This window comes from Prionailurus viverrinus, chromosome A2, assembly GCF_022837055.1.
Source record: "Prionailurus viverrinus isolate Anna chromosome A2, UM_Priviv_1.0, whole genome shotgun sequence".
NCBI classification, from domain to species: Eukaryota; Metazoa; Chordata; class Mammalia; order Carnivora; family Felidae; genus Prionailurus; species Prionailurus viverrinus.
Genome location: NC_062562.1, coordinates 97,143,256 through 97,157,771, shown reverse-complemented (window position 1 = coordinate 97,157,771; position 14,516 = coordinate 97,143,256). Strand labels below are relative to the sequence as shown.

The 14,516-nt window shown below is 37.9% G+C and overlaps 1 protein-coding gene across 1 annotated transcript in view; it reads left to right on the top strand.

The window, feature by feature from the left end:
- Positions 1 to 14,516, top strand: part of CALCR (calcitonin receptor) — a 59,740-nt gene that overhangs the window by 22,501 nt on the left and 22,723 nt on the right. The window contains exon 6 of the mRNA XM_047849082.1: positions 4,001 to 4,127. Coding sequence (XP_047705038.1) covers positions 4,001 to 4,127 — 127 coding nt within the window. The remainder of the gene's footprint in view (positions 1 to 4,000; positions 4,128 to 14,516) is intronic.

The following is a 14,516-nucleotide window of genomic DNA, read 5'->3' as shown; positions in this document are numbered from 1 at the left end:
AGAGAGAGGGAGACACAGAATCGGAAACAGGCTCCAGGCTCTGAGCCATCAGCCCAGAGCTTGACGCGGGGCTCGAACTCACGGACCGCGAGATCGTGACCTGGCTGAAGTCGGACGCTTAACCGACTGCGCCACCCAGGCGCCCCATCAAATTCTTCTAGGAGTTTTAATGCAGTCCATTCCACGATTCCCTCCCATTCTCCTTACTTGTCTGGTCTATTGTGAACAAAATATGATAGCCAGGTAAAGAAAAATTTAGCATTACACTGAGAGATATGACTCCTTGTACTAATCACAACAGTTATTCCAATGCACATTTTCTCATGCATCAGTAAATTCAAAACAACTTTTACTTTTTTTATTGCTTGCATCTTTCCTCATTTACTTTGAATGTGACTGTAATTACACTGTCTTATAAAGGACTGAACACTGCTCTTCCTTATCCTCTGATATCAGACTGTTTTATGCAATATGCAAAACTCAAGGCAAATATAAATGCTTTCTCATATGACTAAAAGCTCCCCAAGAGCACACACATACATACATAGGGTCCCAATTATTTGAAACAAATAGTGTGGCAGATTTACCCCAAGTAAGCTAAAACCATGAAAATAACATCTAGCTTTAGTCTTAAAGTATGACATCTTGAGATTCATACCTAGGTAAATCATTATCTCTTCCTCACATTTGAGTGACACTTTGGGCCAAGACAGACATCAATTATGTTCTCTTATCCTCCTGCTATTAGAGAATCTATAGTACTTAGGGTTCCTTGTCTTGCAAAGAGTAAGCAATGTTCTGTCTATCTAAATAACTGTTTCTTTTAATCAAGAGGAATGAAGTATAGCTAACATCAGGGTTGTGCTATTTTCTACTTAAGACCTTTCAGATCTGACAGATCATGTTCATTCAAGCAACAAGATATTTGCATTGAGAACAATTGAGCGCATAATTACTCATGTTAAGTTCAGTTACCCTCTTTAGCATCCTATACCTCTCCTTCAGAACAGTAATCATAATAAGAGTAAATAAACAGTTATTTAGCATATAAGGTCTCTGAAGGCAGAGGCTGTTTTGTTCATCCATATATCCCTAGCATCTACCAAAGGTCTGAACCATATGGTAATGTGTGTTGGATTTTTAAATGGGTACACAGTGATATGTGTTAGATTACTGAAGGAATTTTAATAAATTTAAAGTAACTCTAACTTGCTTCAAAAAGCTGAGTTTAAATGTTGTCAAGTAAGTGTAATAAAATTTTTTTAAACTCAATAAGCAGAAATTATATTGAAACTTTAAGACACAAACTCTTATTATATACTAGTCATATTCTTCCTTTGGAGTCTAATAGTTTATCCAGCTTTAAACCTTCATTTTCTCATTACATAATTAACAACGTACCACATACAGGTTTTAGCTACTGTTGAACAACAGCATAATGTCCAATATTAGGTAGTTAATACCTATAGTAATGTTCAGTATGAACATATGTTCATATGTTCAGTATGAACATATGTTCAGTATGATTCAAAGTATAAGATATTACACAATCTAGCACTTAATGTAATTCTCTGATATACTGGAAAACTATTTACTGGCCACTGCTTGAAGAAGGAAATTGCTCTTATGTAAAGATTTTTAATTAAAAAACATGAGGGGCGCCTGGGTGGCTCAGTCGGTTGGGCGGCCGACTTCGGCTCAGGTCATGATCTCGCGGTCCGTGAGTTCGAGCCCCGCGTCGGGCTCTGTGCTGACAGCTCAGAGCCTGGAGCCTGCTTCAGATTCTGTGTCTCCCTCTCTCTGACCCTCCCCCATTCATGCTCTGTCTCTCTCTGTCTCAAAAATAAATAAACGTTAAAAAAAATTAAAAATAAAAAAGTTCAAAGAACTTTAAAAAATAAAATAAAAATAAAAATAAATAAATAAAAATAAAAAACATGAGTATCAAGCCCTACAAGGTGTCAAACACTGTTCTAGGTGCACAAAACAAATCCTTTAGCAATCCCACTCTAGTGAAAGAAATGGAGAAAATAACAGGCAATAAACAAATATATGATATGTCAGAAGGTGGTCTTAAGAGAAAAAAATAATAAAGTAAGGATAAAAGGGCCAGGGAGTAATAAGCTAGAAGTAGAGGAAGTCGATTTTTGGTTTACACAGAAGATTGAGCATTAACCAGTCCTTTAAACTAATGCTGTATATCAGCAGATTATTGAACTCTACCTGATCAGAAGAAAACCAGGCATGAGAACAGTGGCACTGTGTGATGCATTTATCCATACTCTTTAGTTCTGGATAATGCCAAGTGTCGTTGGTTTAAGCCAGGCAGAATCCAGTAATGAGGCCACAGATATTTGCCCCCCAGTGAGAAGAATTATGAAATGCTATTATGACTATATGGAAAATGGCAGGTCACAGGTTTAATGTACCAGTTGCAATATTGAAGAGTTTATGCAGTATAAATGGGTATGATGTCTCCCATAAGTAATTTTTTTCTTTTTAAAGCCTTAAATTTGCAACCTACTTTTATAGTACTATTATAAAACCAATTAGGTTTGGTTTATTTAACAGAGTTTTCTGCTGTCAAATAAAGTAGTACAGGGGTGTGTTTGTGTGTGTGTGTGTGTGTGTGTGTGCACATGCGTGTGTTTAAGTTCTTCTCTAAGCCCTTCCTGGATATAAAGTTCTGCATTCTATCCCTGCTCAGCAAGTTGAAAAATTTAAGATATTCTGTGTTAACTATTTACTAATGGTTGTGCTTCCTGAATGTTGAAAGATGTAGTTACAATAATCAAAATATGTTTTAACAGATGCCCTTATTACTTAAATCGACTTTTTACAACAGATAATTGCATTTTCTTTTGATTCGAAATTTAGGAAAGCATTGTTAAGTAAAGCCAGACCATTCTCATATTTCATCTTTCTCCAGAATTTCCTTTTCAAAATTCCTGGAATCCTAACTTTATTCCATGAATTAGGAATAATTACTATGATCAGTCATTGGCATCATTAATTGAATGTTTTAGATTTTCACATTATGCTAAATGTTTTTTGACTGGATCAGTTATGGTAAATGCAAGATTTTTATTCCTCTTGGATAATCATTCCAATTTTGTTAGAGCCATCCTGCAGGACTCTCTCCATTTGCATCAAAAAGTGGAATAGGATATCCAAACTAATGCTTATTTATGTGATCATTCACACAAATACGTATGTACAAGCTTATGAAATGGAGGAGAAAGGAATGAAAATTCCAACAAATTGTTTAGTGTCCAAAAGGTGGGAAATGGCTATGCCAACAAGCAGTGGCACGTGGATGGGTTTCATCAGATCCAAACCACAATATGCCTTATAATGAGATCAAATTTGAGCCTATGTAGAATTCTGTGCCTGTGTCTGAGCTCCACCATCAGGAGGATGTGGAAAGGGAGAACCACAGAGTTGATTCCAGTTGGAATATGAGAAATACGAAGATGTTAGAAAAAATAGCAAAAGAGAAGAATGACGGAGACTTAATAAAGTCTGTGTCTGTGATGGGTCAAGGACACAGATTCAGTACTTTGTCAAGGGAAGCCTTGGTTCTGACTTCATGCTCTGTTATCCCATTTGCCACACAATTTCTGCCCGGTTACATCAATGAATATTCGACTTTTCATCTGAAGCACACTCCAAACCCTAATGGTTTCTCTTGTAAGAGTCCTTCTCTTAATTAATTTCACGACATTTGGTATAATTAAAAGTGATTTTATCACTCACTCTTTCAGTTATTGTATGAAGTCACCCTGAGGACTGAAAACTATGAGCTACCGTGACTAGAAAACTGTTCTTAAAAATCAGGCAGAAAAGTAGTAATGAGTCTTAAAGATGGGACCAGTCTCACTTATTTCTATATGTCTCTCATCTATTGCTAAAGGAAATAATACAAATATTACCAAAAAAAATTTTTTCCAGGTATGTCAATATTTTTGGCACCGGTTAATGCTGTTACTTTTTCCTCCAGGAACCTTGGCTGCCAAAGGGTAACTCTGCACAAGAACATGTTTCTGACTTATATTCTGAATTCTATGATTATCATCATCCACCTGGTTGAAGTAGTACCCAATGGAGAGCTTGTGAGAAGGGACCCGGTAAACACTGCATGATTTGCTTTTGATTTGTTCTTAAGGATGTAGTACACATGAAGAGTGAACATGGTGCTATTGTGTTTAACTGAAGCAACTGTTTACATGTGTGATCATATTTACTTCTACAGTTGAGTTTCGCATCAACCATGACATATCATTTCTATATAGTTATTGGAAGTAATTGCTATATGCAGTAGTAAAGGGCTGGGAATAATTCAGTCATAACCAAACAAGAATTATACAACAAATCTTGAGTTTTTACTACGAATTAAAAATTTATTCACATCTATGGGAAGTTTACTGAGCACATCTTGTGAACGTGGGCAATTTGAGGTGTACTAAGGCAATGCCCCAGTGTGTCACTAATGGGTTACAGGTGTCCTTAAAAGTAATTCCCCTTAGCATCCTGACACCAGGCTGGGCTTGCGCCAGTCAATTTAGCTATGGGTTGCTATGCATTTACTCCAGTAACCCACATAAATACTGTCATATTCTATGTCTGCATAACTTGAAAAAGGTTTAAATACCCCTAACTCACTCACTCTCAGCTCCCAATCTCTGCCGCCGATCCCTATTAACAGAGCTCAGCCATAAACCAGAAGGCAAGGAGGCCAGGATGGAGTTGTACAGATGTGTTTCTCTGGGCCCAGGGCAGTGGGAGCAGGGTGGAGAGTGCATTTGAGAGCATGAACAGAAGCTATCCAGCCCACAGTAAATGACCAAGGGATATTTTTATTTTTGTTTCTCTGCTTAACTGTGTTATGCAAGCATCTGTAGATAGCCTCATCTTTCAAAAGTGGCATTTGACAGTTCTGCCAACCCAAAGACAAAAATGCGTGAAATCTGCCCAGAGCATGCATCCTGTGTGACAGTGGCATGGCATGGGAAAGCAGCTTAATTTGGCTTCTAATGAATCCACAGTGTTAATAATTTTTGCAGTGCGAATATATCCAGAAAGGTATGATGGTCCCTCTCTTAAGATCATGGCATCTGTTATCTGAGACAGTCTTATCTTACCTACAGAATGTGACCCAATGGGCTCATCTTGATGAGTTTACTTTTTGAATGTCAACTGATTTTAATAAAAATAATTTCATTTCCTTTAGTCTTCCCAAGACCCCAGGAAAGGGTGGATATTATTCTCATTACTAACTGAATAAATTGAGGCTCAGTGAAGGGATGTGTCCTCTGTACTGTGGTTAGTTAGAGATGGGATTCAAACCCAGACCTGTCTCACACAAATCCCATCCTCTCTCCTATATACCACATGGAGCTCTTGATTAATTTCCTTAAGAAGATGTGTTCTTAAAGAAATAGTTTCAGCCATTCCCAAGTGGTAATTGCCCATAATTGGGCACGTATACTATGTTTCATTAGGGAAGCTGACACCTACTAAAATGTAAAAGCAATTAACTAAGCATCTCTCATCAGAAAAGCTCAAATTTTTGGTTTCCCATACAACATTAAGTGTGGAAATCCTGACAAATTACAGTCTGTATGGAGTAGGCCTGGAAATGGCACTTTAGTCACTAAATAATCATGGGAGCAACACTCAGTCACGTTATGAAGTATTGTAAATTCTTGAGTAACCTCTGTCCCATCTCTCTTGTGAGGGTTTCATACCTCTGTATCATTCCACCATCCCTCTCTCTGGCTCCTAGGGTGAAGGGGGCTTCTCATCCATTGTGAAATCATACTAAACCTATTATCTTCCTGAAATAGTCTAAATTCAGGATTTTTCTGAATTCACTATTGAATTACAGAAGCCATTTAACCTTATCCATCAACGAGAAAAATAAAAACTGCCCTGCTTACTTCCAAGAGCTTGTCCTGGAGTCCCAAAAGTAGCACAAAGCTTTAATTTTTTAAGCTTTATTTTCTTCATTTCAAGAGTGGGGGGTGGGGGGTGGAGAGAGAGCACACATGCGCACATGAGCATGGAAGGGACAGAAAGAGAGGGAGAGAATCCCAAGCAGGCTCCATGCTGTCAGCACAGAGCCAAACACAGGGCTTGATCCCATGAACTGTGAGATGATGACCTGAACCTAAATCAAGAGTCAGATGCTCAATTGACTGATCCACCAAGATGCCCTGAAGCAGAAAACTTTTAAAAATTCCCAAAGGCACAGTATTGCAAATGATCGCTCACACAGTTGCTGCTAACTCTTGCCCTATAACTGACTTCCTAGGTCTCTGCACTTGGCTTCCCTGGTCCATTTATTAGTCTATTCATGGCTCTTAACAGTGGATGTTTTCAGTTTCATAGGCTACTTTAGGGGCACACATGTCTATCTGCTCTGCCGGTTACCATGCATAGGCTGCCTCCTAGCCAACAAGTCAGCCCAGCTCTGCCTTGCAGCTTCTCTCTTGCCTAGAAACCTATAATAAAGCCTATAAGCAGATGTTTAGGGACCCAGTTCAACAGCTCATCTCCTGGGAGAATGTGTGAGCACAGGAGAGCCAGAGAAATTAACAGGAAGCTTTCTTCTGGTATGGAGGAGTGAGGGTGGCTCCTTTGCACACATTAGGCAATCTCAAAATGACATAAGTTTGAAAAATGGAAAGAAGTTTATCTTTATGACATGACTAGCACCTGGTTCTGCCAATCAATATATTGTTAACCTAACAGACTTGTTATTTTTAGCTATGCAAGAATAAACTTCCTAGGGAAAAATTGTAAAATCTTGAAAGGCAGAATTTAATCCAATCAATCAAGTGTTGTCGATCGCCCAAAACTTGAATTTTAGTCTTCAAGCTGAACTACATTCATAGAATTGGGGGAAGATGGCTATTTATGACGTCTTCTTCACAATGCCTAGGAATAGACTAAGCCTCATATGGAAACAGCTTCCTATGTATTGCAACCAAACATGTGGGGTTCAGTCCTTTTTTTACCTATTTCCAAGTGTTTGTGGGGTTTCTTAACGGAGAACACAGGAGCAAAAAGTCTGGGTGAAAAAGAAGCCTCCTCTCCTCTGAGGTTAGACAAAATGAGAATAAGCCACCAATAACAAGCCACTGACAGTGGGAAACAGGGAACATCATAATGTGTGAACACAATGTGCCCTCTTTCACATTTCCAAAAGTCTGTTTCTTCCATAAAACAAAATTTGGAAATTCATGCCCTTTACCAAATATATATAAATAGTGTAGACTAAGCACAAATGACTACAACAACAAAAATTAATTCATGTTTGTAAATTGTGAAGCATACACTTGCCCCCCCCCAAAAACTAGGTCATTTGGTTTTAGTACGTTTTCTGTTTGAAAATAGTCATTGTTTTTCAGTGAGATCTTATTAAATCTTTTCTCCAACTCTCTGTATGCAAAACTTGGGGCTGCTCTGTCTAAGCAAAGTTCAAGAAAGGGCAAGAAACAACCTTCAAGTAGACATGTCTTCTATGTTATTTATTCATCCTTGAAACTGCTTATTTAGTATTTCCAAGAGAGACAACAGTCTTGAAATCTGTGCTGTAGCTCACCTTGAAAACACATATTCTGTCATTAACGCACTCAGAGAAGCCCAATTTCTTAAGTATTGTTTCCCATACAAAGACAATGAAATTGAATTGCAGTTGCAGCTATAAATTCAGGAATTGAGAAGGGAGAAATTTTCCCTATTGTGATATATTTACATTTACAGGGGATAAACAAGAACTAGGAGAAGTTTGACTAGGAAAGCCCCATCTTTCCTAAGAGTAAAGTTCTTCACTGCTTAAAAAGGCAGAAAAAATATCATCCAAACACCGAGAATCAGGTCATCAATATATTAGTAAGTCACATGCAAAATTGTATATTTAAATGTTACTTTAAATGAATCATTTGAAATATTGCATTTTTCTTGAAAGAGTGACATTCCAGAAAACATTAGATTATGGTTATCCATAGCCAAGAAGAGTGGAGATAATAAAAGCCCAAGAATAGACCCCCCCAAAAAAATTTTTAAAAGCACAAGAAATGTTTGAAAAAAAGAAGTTATTGGACATTGTCAATTACATATATCTATTGAAATTACAACTAACATAAAAAAATAACCACAGTCATAAAGTATATTTGCCAGCATTCCATTTATCTGTGATTCAGGTGTATGTCTCCTTTAAAAAAAAAACAACAACAACAAAATATGTAATTTTTAAACCCACTTTTTCTCTTAAGCAAACTAAAAGCAGAGTTGTAGATTATTTTTTCATCCTGACCCAATTCTCAGGTCACTGAATCAGCAGTTAAGAGGCAAAAAGATTTTCCTTCCCAGTGCCCAAGGGAATATATTAAAAAGAAAGTTATTTCTTGTAAAAGGAGGCTGCATCATCCCAAATGCTGTTGCACTACTTCTAGAAGAGTTTATTTCGTTGGGGGCAAAAGCAAACAATGTTCTCACTCCTCAGTAGGGAATCCCTATGGACTTGCAGCCCCTTTCCCATCAAAGTAGCTAGTTTCTTTCCTTGGAATTTTTTTGGTTAGGCAGATTCTCTCCTGTAAAACCAAGGGTGAGAATTTCATTCCTTGACATTCTTTTTTTAAAAGTTAAACTCAAAATAACTCATGGCACAAATAAGGGCTGAATAGAGCCTCAGTTTATTGAGTGATGTGAAAATTGCCCATTGTCATTTGTGTCATTTGAGTATTTCATTTCCATAATACCTAAAATTTCATTTTCTTGTTCCATCTGCTTATTTGATGATCTTCATGTAGAGTCAGGAGGCAGAATTAAAAGCATTGTTCTTACTGCATCTAAAGGAAGCTGGCAGCATACTTGTCATTTTCTAGGAAGAAATGTCTCTCTGAACTTTTTATCTGGGTCTGAAAGGGACAATACAGGGAGATTAGTTTTTACTGGGAATCTGGGCATTTTGCACTTCAAAAGCCAAAATAATCGAGACACATTTTCTATAGCCTCTTATATAAGCAAAGTCTGAAAAACAAAGTGGATTTCTTCTAATTCTAATTTGTTCAGGACAGTTGAGCCACCAGACTATGTCAGAACTTCATCATAGTCACAGAAAGATAGGTTTGGAATGATTGCCGAGATCTAAGGCACCAGAGACAGCTGAAACCCCGGGTGGAAACTAGAACCCTCCTACCCAGCCCAGAGGAGACTGGTGTAAGGGAGGGCATCTCCATGTGAGAGAGGTGACAGGGACAGCAGAGTTTTTGAGATGAGAGATCAATGCAGGTAAAACTAGATTGGAATTATCAAGCTTAGTAGCCTGTGGAAGAAATTAGATTGGGAATGAAAAAGTATGATGGATTTGAGGGATGATGCAGAGAGCATGTTGCCAAGATGTGGTAATGAAATGAAATATCCTACTCTGGTCATTTATGCCATTTTGTTTTACTTACACATCAAACCAATAAATGATATTTTAACCAAGATTATATGGTTTCCCACATGGGTTTGAAGCATTTACTGCTAAAATGGCTATAAACATCAACCCAACCTCCAGTTTCTCTCATCTGGCCAATCTGGGTGGTTCCTCTGCACAGGAAATCAGTAACTTACAAATGGTACCTTGTGATGTGGTTTGTGTAGCAAGGCTTCATGTCAACATTTACAGCTAGTTTCCCCTGCTTTGAGAAGGTTATCATGCATTTTATGCAGAACTTCTTATAGATTTTATTCTCAAAAGCTTTTAGTTGAGATAGAACCACTCTGTTGGTTGTATGAAGGAGTTTGTACATTGAACCAACCCTGTTGGTTCATCGCTAGAATCGCTGTGCTTAGCTGGATTGCTCCAAATTGGTCTTGCTGATCTTAGAGGATCTCAAATCCTATAGTTCTTCTACTTACTTAGAGATTATTCTGTAATGTTGAGCAATTTACTGAAACCCACTTTCCTAATGTGTAAAGTGGAGATAATGATAGCACCTTCCTCATAGAGTTGTGTGTGAGGGTTAAATGAACTGATACACTTAAAATGCTCAAAACCAGGCTGGCACATAACAACTGTCAAATGTTATCTATTATTACTTATATTATAGTTGTTACCACAGTCATGAGGCCTTAAGTACTTGTCATTTTTTAACTCTGCACCTAGTTTCATTTCTGTGTTACATAGCATAGGAGATTGGAAACACAGAGCATTTGTAAATTTTGCTTAAATCCAAAAGGACTAAGTGTAAAAGCCAAATGCAAAAAAATACTTAGAGGTTAGTAAGTCAGAAATAACCAAAAGGGCGGTGGTCTGAGAAAATGAAACTAACTCAGTCATGGCTTGAGAACTTCTAGTGAAGAGTGACATAATATCCTCATTATATATATCATATAGAGAAAGACCCTTGAGCGTAGCAAGCTGTTAATTTGTTTTCCTTCGTCACATTCCTAACAGGCTTTTTTTTTTCCATCATGTGTGTATCCTGCTTTTCTGTTTACTATGGCTTTGTTTTCTGAATACTTCCAGAACACTTCCTTTGCCAATGTGTGGGTCATCTTCCAATGTACTTATCTTAGATGGGACTTTTATCTCCAGTGCTTTTTCCCCCCTAAACACACTGAATCATGACTATAGTTCCACAGATTCAAGCTCATTTTCTCTGAAGCTTTATCAGAAATCAGCTCAGAATTGCATGACAGACTCGCATTTAATTGAAAATGTTACATCCTGAAATTCCTCTGCAGAAAGATTGTGGTACTTCCTTACAAAGTTATTTAATGCTGATTTTCTGACTGGGGGATTCTTCTCCTTCATTCAGCTAGCTTTAAAGACTGTACAAGTTGACAGTTTTCAAGTTGATATGAGTGCCTTTTTGCTCCTCCATTTATCAACTGCACTGGCATCTTGACAAAAAGTACTGTAATTTCTCCTCATGAGGTTTTAGTATACATGTGACTCTAGGTCGGGACTTCTCCCACTGCATTGTGAGTCTCCTGGAACATAGATAATTAGGATTATCGGCACTGGAAGGCCAGCAAGTAAGTAAAACAGGAGTAAGATACTGAGGAAATTACATCTATACCCTAAATCCATTCAAAGAGGGGCCCATGGAAAAACAGCATCAGGATCCCCAGATACTTGATAGAAATGCAGAATCTCGGGTCCTATGTTAGACCCTCGGAATCATAATCTCTATTAGTAGGGCCCAACAACATGCGTTTTAACAACCCCTCCCAGCGCTTTTTGATGCATGCTAAAATTTGAGAAAATCACCCCCACAGGAAGATCACCACTGTATACTCTTTTATTATTTACATTTGAACTGAACCTATTTTGGAGGGGTGCACTATAAGAGGCATTCAGGAACTCATACCCATACCTTTTCGACTTCAATATTAAGGAGTAGATTAGAGGGAATTTTCAAGCTTGTAAGATATATGAAGGGATAAAGAGGAAAAATTAAGCAATATTCCTTTTCTAGTTCTCCATGTATCAAAATCACCCTCTCACTTCAAGAGAAGAGAGCTGGGAAAATTACCAGCTTAAACGAATGTCAGTCTTATTTGATCCATCCTCCCTGGTAGACAAACAAAACTTTGCCCACAAATTCACAGCACTGTTCACTCCAGTTCCAAATAATTCAGGGAAGATCAGGGAGATGAGCCTCCATTTCCCAAAAGTTTGTGCCCACACAAGACAGAATGATCTACAAGAGGCAGAACAAGCCAGAGATGCAGTGCCAGCTGGTGCCCTGTTGACGTACATATATATGTTGGCCAGCTCTTCCTGGAACATTCAGAGAAGAACAGAAATGTGATTTCTAGAAACCTATCAGACTCCAACAAAATTAACTAGAAGATCAGAATCTTTTTTGTTTTGGCTTTTAGATGTGGTTAGCCTATTTCTCTCCCACAAAGATTTTCTTCTCTGCATTTTTACTCATCACTCCTTCCCATCTCCTACTTCTTCTGGATGGTTTCACCCCAGTTTTCATCTGTGACCAGTTCTGGTTGTCTGTGTGGAAGTGGCTAGAACACAGACAAAGTTCTAATCCAGGGAGCCATTCACAGGAGACTGCATTGCCCCTACAGGTCTGACTCCTGTCTCCCAAGGAAGCCCCACATTGACTCTGAAAGTATAAAATCCCTCTTCCAATGGCCCTGGGCCCAATATGACATGTTTCCCTGCAGAAACCAGAAGCAGACCTTTCCAGTATTTCCTGATCCACACATCCAAAGACACCCTCAAATGACACAAAACATTTCTTTGGAGTAGCTCTATTGCAGCTACACAAAAAGTTCTACAGAGAAGTTGCCCTGAAAAAAGTAATCAAAAATCACCCTCATGGGAAGATACTGAGACCTTGACTATTTAGAAATATCATTTAGAAATAAAAATACCTGGGTCTCCTGAGTGACTCAGTCAGTTAAGCATCCGACTTCAGCTCAGGTCCTGATGTCACAATATGTGAGTTCGAGTCCCACAATGGGCTCTGTGCTGTTAGCATGGAGCCTGCTTTGGATCCTCTGTCCTTCTCTCTCTGCCCTTCTCCTACTCTCATTCTCTCTTTCCCTCTCTCCCTCCCTCCCTTTCTCTCTCTCTCTCTCTCTCTCTCTCTCTCAAAAATATAAATAAATAAATAAATAAATAAATAAATAAATAAACAAATAAACAAAAAAAAAAAAGAAATGAAACACCTCAGAAAAGAAAATTTGCACTCCTGTGATAGAGCAAAGTAAATGCTAGTTTGAAAAGCAGACATATTATAGGCAGGAAAAACCTCAGGTAAAAACAAGAAGGTGAAAATCTTCACTGAAACCTGAAATTTGAAGACATGAGGGGTCAGGCCAGATGTAAGCTACCTTTAAAATAAATAATTTATATCACATTCTAGAGACACATTCTCATTTCTCCCTCTAAATTTTGCACATTTGGAATGCAATTCCATGGTTGATAGGTTGGGGAAACAGAAGACATGTCTAATAGCACAAAATAATCAGTCACCTAATAAAGAAATTGATTTAAAGAATACGAAGTTTTACTTAGAGATTTACAAATTATTCTCCTTAAAATGAAAGCCTAAAGAGAGAAGCAGTATAGTGGAGTTGTATCATAGTAGGGGTGTTGGGTATTAACATTAGCCTATCAAAATAAAATTCTCAAATCATCAAATTATGCTCCAAAATCCCTTAATTCATCTGTCAAGTACAACATACGTTCCTGTACAGAAATGCTTATGCACATGAAAGTTTGAGGACACTTTGGGTTGTTTTTCTGGTCATCTTTCTCTGCTGGGAACTCATTCCTTGCTTAAAAATAGCTTCCAGAATGATAAGGGACCACTTACAAAAGGGAGACAATGGCAGTGATAAATAACATCACTAATTTTCCGCTAAGCCTTTTTGGAAACTTTATAGCACTGATATTGCTTTAGAAGGAAAGAAGAGCAATAGGAAAGATGAGAAAAGTAAGTCCTTGACTCTAAAAATGTAAAATAATTTACCTTTCTTTGATTATATACCAAAACATTCACATATCTCATTCTCCCATAATATGTCTCAACACAAATCCACAACTTCAAATGATTAAGTAAGGGAAATAAAATGCTTCTCAACATCCCTCATCTCATCAGATCCAATAATCTCCCATTTTGTTTTGGTCCTATAACTGGGTAAAATAATGTTTACAATGAATGAGAAATAAACACATACTTCCAATCATATCACAGAGAATGGGAACATTTGTAAATTTTTTCACATAAAACTAAAAGCTAATTATGAAAACCCTTCTTCAATAATAATACTTTAAAACTATCCTGAAATCAGGGGTCCTGGGTGGTTCAGTTGGTTGAGCATCCAACTTTGGCTCAGGTCATGATCTCACTGTTGGTGAGTTTGAGCCCCGAGTCGGGCTCTGTGCTAACAGCTCAGAGCCTGGAGTCTGCTTTAGATTCTGTGTCTCCCGCTCTCTCTCTGCTCCTCCCCTACCTGCACTCTGTCTCTCAAAACATAAATAAACATTAAAAAAATTTTTTTTAAACTTTTGTAATGCTTTATTTTTTGAGAGAGAGAGTGAGACAGTGTGAGTGGGGGAGCGCCAGAGAGAGGGAGACAGAATCCAAAGCAGGCTCCAGGCTCTGAGCCATCAGCACAGAGCCCGACGCGGGGCTCGAACCCACGAACCATTAGATCATGACCTGAGATGAAGTCGGATGCTTAACAGACTGAGCCACCCAGGCGCCCTCCCAAATTTTTTTTAATAATAAAAAAATAAAAATAATAAAACTATCCTGAAATCAAAATTCTTTCTCAAAGTTGGGGGTAGACTGATGAAGTGCCCATAAAGTAGAACCTTTTTCAGTCATTTGAGAGCATGTTTTCTCTTGATTTTGTGTTTTCTAAAGAAATGCTGTTTGGAATGGTGGGGTGGGGAGAAAAGACTGAGTATATTTGACCCAGACAAAAGCCTGTTTTCTTTTAATTGAAATGATAAGGGAAGCAGCAAAAGACATACTTTTAAA